The sequence below is a fragment of the Pelobates fuscus genome, chromosome 5 (assembly GCF_036172605.1).
Source record: "Pelobates fuscus isolate aPelFus1 chromosome 5, aPelFus1.pri, whole genome shotgun sequence".
NCBI classification, from domain to species: domain Eukaryota; kingdom Metazoa; phylum Chordata; class Amphibia; order Anura; family Pelobatidae; genus Pelobates; species Pelobates fuscus.
The window spans coordinates 12387845-12404081 of record NC_086321.1 but is presented as its reverse complement, the minus strand read 5'-3'; the positions used below and the strand labels follow the sequence as shown (position 1 = coordinate 12404081).

General features: G+C 43.8%; 1 protein-coding gene across 1 annotated transcript in view; it reads left to right on the top strand.

Annotated features, from left to right (window-relative positions):
- Nucleotides 1-16237, top strand: part of PHF24 (PHD finger protein 24) — a 154520-nt gene that overhangs the window by 96192 nt on the left and 42091 nt on the right. Inside the window, exon 3 of the mRNA XM_063456708.1 lies at nucleotides 8737-8922. Coding sequence (XP_063312778.1) covers nucleotides 8737-8922 — 186 coding nt within the window. The remainder of the gene's footprint in view (nucleotides 1-8736; nucleotides 8923-16237) is intronic.

Sequence of the window (16237 nt, the reverse complement as noted above, 5' to 3'; positions counted from 1 at the left end):
GTCAGGTGCCTGTAAGCACAAAGTTAAAATTAAAAATAGAGTTTATTTTCTGGTTTAGGCTTTAAGTGCTTGAGGGTTATTTGCATTCTGCAGACCATTCATATTGATGATATTAGAGTTGTCATACAGTGTGCATCACTCAGTGCTCCCCCTTCTCCTCCTACAAGACATTTCCTGTGTGGAGGCTGTTAGTGGACAGCCAGGAAGTGATCCCTTCCACTTCCTGTCCAGCCTCACACACTGACAGTGGAGGAGATGAGGCAGTACTGATTTTTACATCCTTTTATAGATGTTCCTGCAGTTCTGCTATTAATGCCAACTGGGCTATAGAGGACACTGGCCAAGGCTCCTGGTAATTATCTCCCACCAGCCTGTTTAAGCTCAAAAGGCACATTATAAGTGTGGTCCGGCACCTGTATGTCTAATGCAAAATGTCACACTTCCTTGTAACCATACAATGGCACTGTGATAGGCTGAATGCTGTCACTCTCAGCCAATCAGAGCCTCCCATTGCTTCCTCAGTCCAAGTAACACAGAACTGTTGGGACTCTCGTTTAACATTGAAACATTAAAAACTGCTTAATGCTGAATGGAAGGATAAGGCTAGGGGATTCCAGAGACTATAACCACTTCAACTTCACCTCCTTACATCATCACAATGACAATAAGCTGTTATAATGCATTAAGCTGGAATGGTGCAATAAACCATACAATGCAACAAACTGTAATGATACAATGAACTAGAATTGGAGTAATGCAAACAGCTGTAATATTACAAAAAGCTGTAGTAATATTATAATGTGTAATAATATAAATAAACGTTTTAGTAAATAACCCTGAATATTTCTCTTCCAGTGGCCTTATAGATGAGCTGTATCCTTAATAACATTTTATAATAAAAGTATTAAACTGTCCTGCCCTCGGATTTGTACAATTTCAGGGAACAATACCAGGACAGTGGGACAAGTCCCTAAAATCTGAACTGCCCTAAGGAAATCTGGTCGATTCAGAAGCCTGGATATCAGTCTTTCAGAAATATCAAATTTACTGAATGCATGGAATAGCCTTCCAGCTGAAGTGGTAGAGGTTAACACAGTAAAGGAGTTTAAGCATGCGTGGGATAGGCATAAGGCTATCCTAACTATAAGATAAGGCCAGGGACTAATGAAAGTATTTAGAAATTAGGGCAGACTAGATGGGCCGAATGGTTCTTATCTGCCGTCACATTCTATGTTTCTATTTTGGCACTATTTTGAGTTTGGCTTTTACATTTCTGCGGTGTTTATGTTTAGCTGTAATTCACCTCTTTCATATTAAATGCACCCACACTTATTATACATCATTTTGTTCAGGAGAAACAGGGCTTTTATTTAATATCACATATTTATATATGAAACATAATTAAATATGAAAAAAATCTAAAAGAAAATTGAGAATTTAAGAAATGTTGTTAATATTTTAGTTCTGCATGGCATTTTAACTGTGAATGTCATAATACTGTTTGCTGTTATTTCAATAAAGTACACACATTTGTATTCAGCATTGTCTCACAAGTAAAACAATACCCCCATGTATAGGCTTTATGGTGTTTTGGGAAGTTACAGGGTCAAATATAGCACGTTACATTTTTCAGTTTATACACATTGAAATTTGCCAGACTGGTTACGTTGCCTTTGAGACCAAATGGTAGCCCAGGAATTAGAATTACCCCCATGATGGCATACCATTAGCAGAAGTAGAAAAACCCAAGGTATTACAAATGGGGTATGTCCAGTCTTTTTAGTAGCCACTTAGTCACAAACACTGGCCAAAGTTAGCATTAATATTTGTTTGCATGAAAAATGCAAAAAATTATAATTTTGACGCTAATTTTGGCCATTGATTGTGACTAAGTGGCTTCTAAAAAAGACTAGATATTTCCTATTTCCAATACCTTGGGTTGCCTACTTTTGTAAATGGTATGCCATCATGGGGGTAATTCTCATTCCTGGACTACCATACGGAATCTAAGGCAACAAAACCCCCTGCGGCTGTTCCGTCCCCCCTCACCACCCCCCGGGCCATGTGATCGAGAGGTCCTCGCAATCACATGGCTGGAATAGCTGGCTTGTGCAGTGCCTGCAGGGTGACTGCCTGAGATTCCAGGCAAGTCCCCATATCGTTATCTCCGGCGAGGGATCGCCAGCGATCAGGTAAATGCATAGTTGCGGCGGACGTACTAGGTACATCCGCGGTCCTCAACAACGTTTTTTTTCCCGAACTACCTAGTACATCCGCGGTCGTTAAGGGGTTAATGTGTCTTTATATATATAGCAGCAGCTGATAACATTTATTGTGTCCTCTTCATGGCAGGAAGGAAGGTGGCCATCTCTTAATGTTTATAGTGGATAACGCCGTTTGGGGATTATTTATATTTTTATAACCATGGCTCAATTGGAGAAGATTAATGACCCTTTACCTACGTTATTCTTGGATTTCTTTTGTTTTGAGCAAGATGATGGATTCATTTTTGGATTTATAGGACATAGTGTCAACTTCTAGAAAGAAAAAGAAGTCTTCTTAAATCTCCTTCTATGTGTTTCATAGTATAGATTACAGTACCAATTTGTATTTGTCACTCTTTGTTAAACTATTTTCCAAAAAGGCGGCAGGGCCTGTATTGACATTGCATGGACCCTAGCTATGTCTGCGAGCCCTTTTTATGCTTTGAATTAGAAATGGTTTAAGGTTACAATACAAACAGTATATCTGTTTTTACAAGCTGACTTATTTTTCCATTTGATTTCCTGATATAATAATTAAATGCCTTTTCTGCTCACTAAAAGCAAGTCTGCCGAGAATGTTATAGAAATCCATACACAAGTTCTCTACTTCGAAAGAGGAATAATTACAATCTCCGAGGCACACACCGGCTGCCCCTAAACTGCTTTAAATAAAACTGTAAAAAAGACCATAAGCTGTGAGTTGCTCTTACATCATCTGTTATAGGCTGCTGACTCTAACTAAAGCTGCTATCTGACCCCATGTCACCAGCCCTTTGTATCCCAATGTCCATAGTGTCCTCTGTAGCGGCCCCCGGGAGCCAAATGCGGGAGAGGGGGTCGTTGTCCCTTTGTCTCCCAGGTACAGAAAGCCCACCACACATACAAGGGATCTCTCTATCCCCAACGGACAGGGGTCTTCTGGAAGCAAAGGCGCGGGAAAATAAACTATTCCTTTGTCTCCCAGGCACAGGAAAGCCCGCCAAAGTAGCCAGTGCCCTAAAAGTGTCCCCACCAAGTTCAAGCATCCCCACCAGGGCACCTTCCCTGACCATTCTCCATTCGCAAGGCTCCGGTGCTGAAACCTGCAAGGGAAGCGTCTCCTTTCGGGGTACGAATGCTTCTGCTGGTTGGCTTTCGTCTATATGAAAGGGCGGCCACCCATGGGAGCACTCATTAATTACTTCCCTTGCAGTGTCACACAATGTTGCCAGCGAGAACGTTGCTGTTTCACACTTATGTTGCAAGTGCAAACGTTCTGATTAATTAGGGGCAACGTTCTAATGGGGCACCGGGTCGGTCCTCGTTTGGTAGACGAACAAGTCGGGAAGCAATCCACGAACGCCCCCTTGGCTGGCGTTCGTCTGTACTGTAGCGGCCACCCAGGGGAGCCCTCATTAATTGTTTCCCTTGCTGTTTCACACCGTTGATCGAATTGGGACACTGGTGGGAGGGAGGTAAAGTGGTGGAACAGTCATGCGATCGAGTCACAAGCTATAACCGAACGAAACAGCCCTTTTTGAAAGGGGGTGGGTGCACCCAAGATAATGACAGACAAGCCTAGTGTGAACGCACGCCATACTGTCGATCCATCATTTCAGCTAGCCCATCTGGTGCCCTGAACATAGCGGAAGCTTGTCTAATGATGGGCTTGTATTATTATTGTTAGGGACAGTTCCCTGGTATCCGCAAAGATTGGTACTGTTCAGGCAAAATCGGTACGGACCGTTGTAAGGCATGTCATCGTGAGGATGCCCTGGTTGGTCTGCCTTTGTTATTCTGTTTGACAATGAAAATGAAGCTGTGTGTCTGGCACGGGTCTCTTGTGCTCTTGTGTCAATCATTGTTATAAGAGGAGAAGTGGAACAATGTTTCTATATCGCCTCTTCATTTGTAATGTCTGTCCTGGTTTTTACTTTTCTGGACTCGATTATGATGTAATTTGATATCTGGACTGAAATACATTGTTCACTTTTAAACCAGCTCTTAAATACACATGTAAAGTAAAATGGAGCGTTTCATGAAATCAACTTTACAGGTGATTTTCAATGTTTTCAAATGTGTCAATTCCAGAGATGTGGCAGTCCCCTTTAAAGCCCATAGACCAGTGATTGTGGTGTCATGTATACCTCCCAACATTGGGCGGTATGCAGACCGAGACGGATGGGTGGGCCTGAGAAAGAGATGTGCATCAGTGGTGCTGTCCATAATTAGCGGCCTACGTGGGGAAAGAACTGTCCACTAAAGGACTGGAGGTGTCTGTCTGGCCAGCCCCCAAATTGCAGGACCTGGCAGAGAGTGTTGCTAAATGTCTCCCTGCAGAGTCCTAGTGACTGTGAGCTCACGCTGTGCTGCCCAAATATAGTTTTCTGATTTCTTTGTATGTGGGACATCAGGGAACTAAATTGGGACAACGAGACAGGACCCTGAAATCAGGACTGTCCTGCAGATATCAGGACTAATAGGTGCCTGCTCATGTCATGTTTGCTTTGTTTATATTTATTTCTGTGAAGATGTGAGTTAGTGATCACCTTGATAAAATGACTTGTGTATCACATCTGGTTCTTTAGTGGTTTTGTGTTCAAGTTTCCAAACGTTGCTGGACTCTTTAGACCTCGTAGAAGAAGACTGTGTTATTTCCACTTATCTATTTTCTTGGATACTTAATCTATTACAGCTGGTTCGATGAAAGATTATTCCATGTTTGTAGCGCATCATAATGTAGCCCATCATAATGTGGAAAACAAGAGAAACTCTGACTGGAATTAATTGTTGGTTAAATCCACCTCTAGAGTCTGTCTCCATATACAGGAGCTCAAAGCAAAGCGCTGGTTTCAATGGTTTCCTAGGAAGCATTGGAGCATGCGCAACACTCTCTGCGCATGCACATCAGGTCCCCAATGCTCCTGTATGATGGAAATAGGTTTGGACCATCGGAAGCAATGCCTCCTTGATGACTTTGCAAAAGGTAGAGATATGGGCAAGGGACAAGGGATATGGGCAAGGGACAAGGGAGTCACTGCTCAGGAAAAAGGTGAGTAAATAGCTTTATTTTATAAAGTTTATTGGAAAAGGGACGGGGTGCCTATATATAACTAGGGGTAGCAATACTATAGCTTTCGAAGTGCAGGTTTGTACAGTACAGTGTTCCTTTAATATATTTCCATTGTTTATCTCCCCCGCAATCATTCTAAACTCCCATTGATCTAGCACATTCTGTAGAAACATTTCACAGTGCATTAATATAAAGTGAAGGTGGGAAGCGATTGAATTAGGGCTCAGAACACCCAACATCAAATACCACATAACAATCCCTTTCCAAATCCACAATCCATACTTCTGCACTTAGCTTTGGGGAAAATCAATTTCGGAACCATTTGTAACATTATTTGAAAGTTCACTAAAGCACTTGAAGCTTGTGCTGGAAGAAAACTGTATTCAATTATTAAAAGTAGCGGCAAGCAGAATATTAACCTGCAGAATCATAAGGTGTCTGGACGGCACGGTTCTGGATCCCATCCTAATGTTAACCAATTCGTCATTTTAATATAAACATGTGCAATCACATGGCACCTACGATGTTCCTGATCTTTATTTCCTGCAATGCATCCTGGGAAGTTTTTCAGGTGCGCACCTCCCAACGGTTCCAGATTTGCCGCTAACATCCCAAATTCAAGGTCCTGTCCGCCGTCCTGGATTTGTTCCTCTGTTCCAAACGTTTTGCATATAGTCTGCTGGCCAGAGGGTCTGTCAGTCAGCTAGGAGATTTATTCAATAGAAGAGTTTCACATTTTAGGACAAGATAGCCAAGATGGAACAATCTCGTGTTAGTCGTCATTCGTTAAAATGTTCTGACCGTCAAGTATAGTGTGTTTGTTTTTAATAACATCACAATTTAAAAACTTCTTAATGATATTATGCTGTTGGTGCCACCAAAGCTATCACTTAGTATCAATTTAAAACTGGGCTCAAAGTGACTCTATAGTCAACATATAAAAGCAAGAAAGACAGGTCCCCCAGCAGGTCCCCCAGCAAATAATTTTCGAGGTGTTTTTATATTAAAAACTTACCTCCGTTCCAGCGCCGAGCTCCCAGCCATGCCGCGCCCCCTTTTTCGTCAAAACGACGAAATCGCGGGGCCCAATAGGACGCTTCTCTGAGAGAAGCGTCATCGCGATGTGGTGCGCATGCGCGGCTTCGCGCTGCACCAATCGCGTTCTTCATAGAGTGGCATTGACAGCCGCCCTATGAAGAAATTCAGCGCTTTACTGCGCATGTGCGCGGAATGCGCGTTCGCGAGCTGAGCTGTCTGACTGACAGCTCAGCTCGCTTTCTAAAACTATCAATAAGGGGGGGGACCTACTGTCCCCCCCCCGGCCCCCACCCCTGAGCGGCGGGTGGGGGCCCTAAAGCTAAAAATAAGGGGGGGACCTACTGTCCCCCCGGCCCCCACCCCTGAGCGGTGGGTGGGGGCCCTAAAATTAACAATAGGGGGGACCTACTGTCCCCCCCCGGCCCCCACCCCTGAGTGGCGGGTGGGGGCCCTAAAATTAACAATAGGGGGGGGACCTACTGTTCCCCCCCGGCCCCCACCCCTGAGTGGCGGGTGGGGGCCCTAAAATTAACAATAGGGGGGACCTACTGTCCCCCCCCGGCCCCCACCCCTGAGCGGCGGGTGGGGGCCCTAAAATTCACAATAGGGGGGGACCTACTTTCCCCCCCGGCCCCCACCCTGTGCGGCGGGTGGGGGCCCTAAAATTCACAATAGGGGGAGACCTACTGTCCCCACCCCGGCCCCCACCCCTGAGCGGCGGGTGGGGGCCCTAAAATTCACAATAGGGGGGGACCTACTGTCCCCACCGGCCCCCACCCCTGTGCGGAGGGTGGGGGCCCTAAAATTCACAATAAGGGGGGGACCTACTGCCCCCCCCCCGGCCCCCACCCCTGAGCGGCGGGTGGGGGCCCTAAAATTCACAATAAGGGGGGGAGACCTACTGTCCCCCCCCGGCCCCCACCCCTGAGCGGTGGGTTCTTTGGAATTTTCCCATGCTTGTAAAATGACACAGAGCACTGTGATTGGATGGCTTGAAATCCATCCAATCACAGTGCTCTGTGTCATTTTACAAGCGTGGGAAAGTTCTTTGGAATTTTCCCACGCTTGTAAAATGACACAGAGCACTGTGATTGGATGGCTTGAAATCCATCCAAGATTGGCTTAAACCCACCAATCAGAGTGTTCTTAGCCTAATTGCAGGGCGGGGCAAGGCTTTATAAGCCTTCCCCCGCCCTGCGGAGCTCAGTCTGCGCGGAGCCCTCCATGGGTGAAGATGGATTATTTTTTTTGCGCTCGGGTTTTTTTTTTTTTTTTTTTATTGCGTCGGTTATTATGGCTTTTTATTTGGCCTTTTTTGGGGCTGAAGAAAGAAGATTTTAGAAGAAAGAAAACATCGGATGGTAAGTTGTTTTTATCTCATTTTTTTTTTTACAGGTTTTTAGTTGAGGGGGGTAGGTAGGGAGATATTTTTTTTTCTGGGGGGGGAAGGGTTAACTAGGGTCCCCTTTGTATTTAGGGCCCCCACCCACCGCTCAGGGGTGGGGGCCGGGGGACACAATAGGTCCCCCCCCTTATTGTGAATTTTAGGGCCCCCACTCGCCGCACAGGGGTGGGGGCCGGGGGGGGGGGGGGGACAGTAGGTCCCCCCCCTTATTGATAATTTTAGGGCCCCCACCCGCCGCACAGGGGTGGGGGCCAGGGGGGGACAATAGGTCCCCCCTTATTGATAATTTTAGGGCCCCCACCTGCCGCACAGGGGTGGGGGCCGGGGGGGGGCAGTAGGTCCCCCCCTTATTTTTTATTTTAGGGCCCCCACCCGCCGCACAGGGGTGGGGGTCGGGGGGGCAGTAGGTCCCCCCTTATTTTTAATTTTAGGGCCTGCATGAAAACACAATAGTTGCACTTTCAATCAGATATAACTTACTTTAAAAGCTTTTATATTCTGTTCTGTAAACTGGACCTGCAGGGTATAGCACGCTATTAACAGTGCTGGAGATAAGAAATTCAAAAACAGAATTTGCAATAAAGGAAGTGTAAACATTAGATGACTCTTTACAGGAAGTGTTTATGAAAGCAGTGTAAGTCACATGCAGGGAGGTGTGGCTAGGGCAGTATAAACAAAGTGATTTATCTCCTAAATGGCAGAGAATTGAGCAGTGAGACTGCAGAGACATGATCTATACACCAAAACTGCTTCATTAAGCTAAAGCTGTTTTGGGGACTATAGTGTCCCTTTAAGGTATCATCTAATCCAGCTTGATTGTGATGGCGTAAATCTGACTGTGTAAGGTTCTGTTTTCTAAAACATTGGTAAGGAAGGACTGTTTGTTACGGCGTCTATATCATTAATGGCCATTTTCAGCATATGTTTAATAAACCATACCTTGTTTGTAGTATACTGACCTTCTCCTTCCTTTACAGATCATCAATGACGAGATGTGTGATATCTGTGAAGTATGGACCGCTGAAAGCCTTTATCCTTGTCGAGTCTGCTCCAGAGTGTTCCACGATGGCTGTCTAAGCCGAATGGGATATCTGCGCAATGACAATGGACTGGAGGTGACCGAGATGGCGCACACAGAAATCGGTTGGAGTTGTTACTATTGTGTAAGTGATATTTTCCCTCAGTAAACAAGTTACATATTAATGTCTAGATGGCTAGCTGGATTTCATTCAGAGAAGTAATATTATACATTGTATAAATTGTGCTAGTACAGGGGTTCCCAATTAATTTTTCCAGTGGAACCCATTGACAGTGTATCAACATCGTAAAACCCCTGGAAAAAAAAAAGTGTGTGTCTGTATGTCAAGGTGTGTGTATCTGTGTTTGTATGTGCCAGTGTGTATATGTGTGTCAATGTGTATTGGTGTGTGTATGTATCTGACACACAGATACGCACGCACACATACGCACATACACACGCACGCACACACACACTGGCACATAGTGGCACACATATTGACACACAGTGTGTATCTGTGTGTGTGTGTGTGTGTGTGTGTGTGTGTGTGTGTGTATGTATGTATGTATGTATCTATCTGTGTGTGTATATCTGTGTGTCAAAGTGTGTGTGTATCTGTGTTTGTATGTGCCAGTGTGTATGAATCTGATGCACAGTGTGTATCTGTGTGTGTGTGTATCTGTGTGTCAAGGTGTGTGTATATAAGTGTATGTGCCTTTGTGTATATCTGTGTTTGTATGTGCCAGTGTGTGTATATTTGTGTCAGTGTGTATCTTTGTGTGTGTGTGTGTGTGTGTATGTATCTGAGACACAGATACACACACACACACACACACACTCAGATAAACACACACTGACATACACACATATAGGCACATACAAATACACTGATACACACTGGCACATACACACAAACACATACTGACATACACACTTAGATACACACAGTGACACATACACTAACCTTGACACACAGATACACACACATACTCTTTGACAGACACACATACACTCTCACTGACACACATACTCTTTTACAGACACACATACAAACACACATACACTCTCACTGACAAGAACACATACATTCTCACTGACAAACACATACACACTCACTGACAAGCACACATACACTCTCACATATACTGTTTGACAGACACACAAACACATACAAACTCCCTAACAGACACACATACAATAATTTTTTTACATTTTACTCCACCTAGCCCCCCTACCTTTGGGAGAGCTGGCATGGAGTTTCTATGTCCCATGGGTCCAGTGGGGGCTGCTGGGCTGAGCGTTCGGTCCCTGGGGTCCAGTGGGGCTGCTGAGCGGCAGGCATGCGGGCGGCGAGGGAGCAATGATCTCCCTGCTCAGCTTCCCCGTGCTCCTCTTAGTGATGCCGGAGCCAGAGTGACATCATATTCCGGCTCCAGCATCACTGAAGTGTGTGCGAGGGTTCTGAGACACTGCTCCCTTGCCACCCGCGCCCATTTTATTTAAAAAAAAACATTTGCGGAACCCCAAGTGTGTTCTCACGGAACCCTAGGGTTCCGCGGAACACCAATTGGGAAACACTGTGCTAGTACAATAACCTCCAGATGTCCCCTACACCTTTCGACCTGTATTGCAGTCTATTCAACCTCTTACCTACAAATATGGTTAGTTCTGGATAAGGGACCTGTTGAACAATTGTTTTATAAATGGAGAAAATACATGAATCTCCTCCCAGCCTCAAGCAGCTTGCATTGTGGAATGTGACTGGTCACATATATTTCACTGACTGGCCCAGCAGTACTGTATATCTTTATAGTGACCAGAGCATTTTAAAGTTCCAGGTAGCTTAATTTTTACTTTTAATCTTTTAGTACATTTGGACAGCGTGTCCCCTGTGAGAATTCACATCAACCTCTGTAAAAAAATCCCCTTTGTGCTCCAGCATCAAAGGATAAATTCATGCCTTGTTCTTTGCTGTCTAAATCTATCGAATGGACTCACACTGCACATTTTGAATAGTGTGGGCACAGTTTGGATGGTGTATCCCATGCATGTCTCTGCCTCCCTGCCCAGGCAACATGTCAGCAGTACTCCGTGTGCAGCCCTTCTCACAAAATGTGAGAGACACGCTAACGTGAAAAAAAAAAACGTCATAAATTCATAGAGCATGGATGATGTAATCTGTGGGCTGAACTACACCTGAATGTGGTGCAACCTTAGCTCACTCAGATACGCAAGGGGAGGCTTATATATCTACTGTATTCCAAGCTCACATGCTGCCTGGATTTTGGAGGGATAAATGGTCTGTACCATGGATGGTTTAATTGAGCTTCCAATGTTATAAATTCTTATTTACATTTTTAGGTCAAAGATCGCTGTCATAATTGAGGATGCCACGATCTGGAGTATTTTGTTTGGGAAGGGGTTGCCATTGTCATTACATGGGTCTGTATTTGGGCACCTTGAACCCCTGACTTTCTTTTTCAAGATTTGGCTGGCACTTAAACCAGGCAATGGAAATTTTACCCATTTAGAATAATGTGTTAATTAAGTTCAATGCCACATTATTTTATTAATCACTTATTCTTGAACTACTAGAAGCACAGATTATTGCTAAATGGGGAGCGACTCTCCTGACACTTAACGGTTTTGAGAGATACCTGGATTCTACACTACGGTATTTATTTTCTCACACTAATATTACATTCATATTTAATATCCCCACACTGCACTCGAGACCCATGGGGGCACTGTTAACAAGGTGTGTTACTGATATCCACATAGATGGATGGATGGTTAGAGATACATTGTCTCCAGTTCTTCTCATGAATAAGCGTGGGGATCCCTTATGGGTGAGATTTACTGAAGACCAATTATCATAACTATGTATAATGTGCTTCTGAAGGCTGCTTTGCACAGTGAGGTTTTTGTGGAATTCAAGAAGGTGCGAGGTGAATTCTTACTGTGATCAGCATGAAATCTAATGTAGATGACTACATTTATAAAATGGGGCTTATTGTCTCCAGCCCATAATATGCTAGTTTACATTTGTTCGATAACTGGAGCTCGTAGAACAACCAGACCTTTACATAATAAATCAATGGGAGTACGAATTCAGAAAGAAACTAATGGGGCTGTGCTTGGCCGTCATGCGAAGTGGAAGCACAGTTCCATAGCTTCTAAGCAGTTATAACATTTGTTTTAAATGGTAGATTCGGCTACTTTTTTCAACTAAAATCAGACTGCTGCTTCTTAGGAAAAACAAATGGAGACCAGGAACTGAGGATCACGTATCCAGCGATTTTATAGGAAAATCAGGAAAAACACAAAACATTCCGATTTCAAGCTTGAAAAAGATCTCAGTAAAGATTGCACCGTTGCATATTTTTCCTTATTTTTTTAGAATTTTCCTGAATTTATGGTACATGCTAAGTAATTTGCCATTTATCTTGCTTCGTCCAAGTTGCCTATGGGCTATTAATCTCGGTAGCTGCTTCCCTACAGTGATGTGTCTGGGCAGGCCTTTTCCATGAAACGTCTTATTACAAACAATAGAGAAGTGATTATCAATAGATGAAACATTTAAAGTGTGAGCAACATGATAAAACACAGCACTAGGATTCAGGTTATCACTGCCTGTTCTCCTACAACAAACATCCCTTTCCTGTGTACAGGAGATGTAGGTCTAACGGGTTTTCAGGATGATCATTGGTTCACTAGGGAGGCCAGTGGTTTCAGTCATGATAAAGGATTATATGTGCTTTGTAGTTTGCCGTGCTACCAATCAAATGATAAATCATAATCAGAATTAAATCAAAGTTAAAAATGCTACCCCAATCATCATTTAAGACTCTGAGATGAAGATTAAAGTACTTTCGGTTCAATAACCAATTGACGGCTCCATATTTTTTCCTGTTGATGGGTACTACCTGTAAAACCTGCCAAAGTACTGGTAACACTCCAATACTCATCCTCATACAGCCAGCAGTAGGTAAACTGTTCCACTTGTTGGCCTTGGACATCTTTGGATCACTAACCTAGTGTCATACCGCTTCTTGGCCCGCGCCGCTCCAATCCTTGTGCCTCAGCCGTTTCCAGATCGCCACCTATGCCGCATCCTGACATTCGACTGATGCCACATTTGTGTTTAGACGCAGGTGCACGCTAAGGGACATACGCGTAGACTTGTGGCACTATGCCTACCTATGAAGGTAGACTAAATTACTTATGGGGTGAAAACACATTTTATCTTTTTGCACCAATTACCCTAATTATTGCCTAACCTATCACCACACACCTAGACCTATTTATACTGTCCACTTACAGCACTTCCTTGCCCTGTTGTGGTCTTTGTAGCCCAAGAGTGTATTCTATAGCATTGGGTTTTTGGTATCTGACTTGACTTTGGGTACCAGTCCAAGTCCTGCTTCAGACATAAGATGAGTCACAACCCCGATCTCCAGCAGCTAAACTGAAATGAACCCATTCTCTGAGACCCTATGTTTAGTTGGCTGTGTACACATTCCATGTGGTTGATTCTCTCCCCTTGGAGTTAGTTACCAGTACAGAGTAAGACAGTACTGGTCCACATCCAGTGGATGATACATTGAGAGTGAATGCTATAAAAAGGTATCACCTCTCCATATGGCATCAGACTAACACTGTTCATTAGCTCGACTGTAATCATTGCAGTTTCCTAAACCAAAAAATATCAAAAACGGGGAACTGAGAGACACTTTTAACTTAGGAAATAGAATATTGAGTTTTATGTTACAAATCCGTTCGCTCCTGTGCTCAGCTACAGAGGTGCTTCGTTCTATTTTTACACATCCCAGAGCACCTGACAGATGAGAGAATAATCGCAGACAGATCCACCAGGGAATCATCATGGTGGAGGAATGAACTGGTCAGGGAGAGGAAGCCGCTTGAGAAACTGAGAAATGAAACTGATTTCGAGGTCAAGAAGTGAAATTACATCAAGAACATTGAAGTCTGCCTGTGTCATTTATTAAAAAATCTCTACCGAACAGCCTTTGAGAGAAATTAGAGCAGTCTATGCAAGGCATAGTGTGCAGACTTGTTCTGCAAAGCTATTTTCTGCCGGTTAATATAAAACATTTAAGATATAGGATGTTTGCTTTTTTTCCCTAACAAAACTGATTAAAGGTAATAGAAAAGTCTTGAAATGTGAATATATCTAGAGTTTCATATGGAATATTACGCATGTACCTTTCGATTGCCATTTTGGGTGTCATTTAATGTAAAACGGTCAGGAATATCAAGTTTAGTGTAGGATTTTTGTTTTGTATAGCAGGTGCAGTAAAAACATAAAATTGTGTTTGAATATAAAACCAATAATAATGAATTAAGCATTTTAATTGCCTTCTTCTGGATCAACAATTATGTTTACTTGAAAGCATCGAAGCGTTGAAACTGATGGTATTTAATTAATTGTATAACAATATTTACAATGTAGCACAAGTCTGCTTGGGGAAGGCAGCAGAACAAGGCTCTGCAGGTGTAAAGCTGTAACACATTGCTCTGTGACTGCAGGAAAGCGGTGATAAAGGCTTTGCAAAGGAAAGGATATAGCACAAGCTGTGCAATTGAAGATTATAGCACAAGGCTCTGCAAGGGAAGGATATAGCACAAGGCTCTGCAAAGGAAGGATATAGCACAAGGCTCTGCAGGTGTAAAGCTGTAACACATTGCTCTGTGACTGCAGGAAAGCGGTGATAAAGGCTCTGCAAAGGAAAGGATATAGCACAAGGCTCTGCAAAGGAAAGGATATAGCACAAGGCTCTGCGAGGGAAATATAAATCACAAGGCTCTGCAAGGGAAGGATAAAGCACAAGGCTGTGCAATTGAAGATTATAGCACAAGGCTCTGCAAGGGAAGGATATAGCACAAGGCTCTGCAAAGGAAGGATATAGCACAAGGCTCTGCAGGTGTAAAGCTGTAACACATTGCTCTGTGACTGCAGGAAAGCGGTGATAAAGGCTCTGCAAAGGAAGGGTATAGCACAAGGCTCTGCAAGGAACGGATGTTACACAAGGCTCTGCAGAGAGAAAGAAAGGGATATCACTAGACTAAAGTGGATGAAAACATTACAATGTTCTGAAGGGAAGTTGGTAGAACAGATAGGATAGCACTACGCTCTGCATTGGGAGAAGGGGATAACAGAAGAATCTGCAGAAAGGGGAACAAGCACAATGTTCATCAGGAAAGCAAGATATTGCTGAAACAGTAAGGAGTACCGAGTACCGTGCTCAGTACATGGAGGTGGCTCAAACAATACAAGACTGTAATACATAGACACAGAGCACAAGGCTTTGCTGGAGTAATGGAGGTAGTTAATGGCTCTCTGGGGGGGTGGAGGAGTCTGACAAACTCTGCGTGAAGGAAAAATAATCTGCACAAGGCTCTGCTGAGCACAATACTCTGCACAAGGCTCTGCTGAGCACAATACTCTGCACAAGGCTCTGCTGAGCACAATACTCTGCACAAGGCTCTGCTGAGCACAATACTCTGCACAAGGCTCTGCTGAGCACAATACTCTGCACAAGGCTCTGCTGAGCACAATACTCTGCATAAGGCTCTGCACCGTGGGCCCCATGTTTAGCAGGTGCTTACATTGCATATCTGATAGGATGGGGAGTTTTAATTCCACTCAAGGAAACTCTGCAGTTCCTCTTTAGGTCTATGGAGTCTGTGCACATAGAATGATTTCTCAGCCGGCATTTCCAATGTAATGTTCAGCTGTTGCATGGATTTAATAGTAATGGCTAATTATCTTGGCTTAATAGAAGTGTCTGTGCTTTAAGGGCTGCAGTTGACAAGCCGTGGAATAATGCTGGCGAGGAGATGCACAGCCGGGCATCAGGCCAAATGCAATCTGTGCATCCCACTCTTATTCGCAGAGCAGGGAGGGACGCTGGTACCGAAGCACTAGGGAATTTCATTGGTCTTCGTTTTAAAACAAGCCGTCCCGAACTCCAGGAAACATCACGTTCTGCTTCAGGCTGTGGTTATACACCAACAATAACTGCAGCATGTCCTGGTTGCTTATGTAAGAAGAGTCATTTAATGGTTGCGTCCACACCGCTCATTAATAGCCGAGCATCACCGACAGAACGTGTATTATTGAGCCCCGGTGACACCCTCACAGTATGATGGGCATGGTGTTAGCAGCTGGTGACTGCGTAGAGATGAAGTGCTCAGAGTTTTTTTTTTTGTCAATCTTTCTTTATTAAAGGCATATAGGATGGGATACAGAAGAAAAGCAAAGGAAATGTACGAGTATTTAACAGCATAGGATTGATACATCATGTGGCAAAATTATATAACATTTCCAGGATAGTGATGCCTCATTTTTACATTTTTTGCGAGTCTAGATCAAGGGAATAATACAGCGATAGTGTTAAAGCAGTACCTTTCTAGTATAGTGATGTCTCGTGTTAACT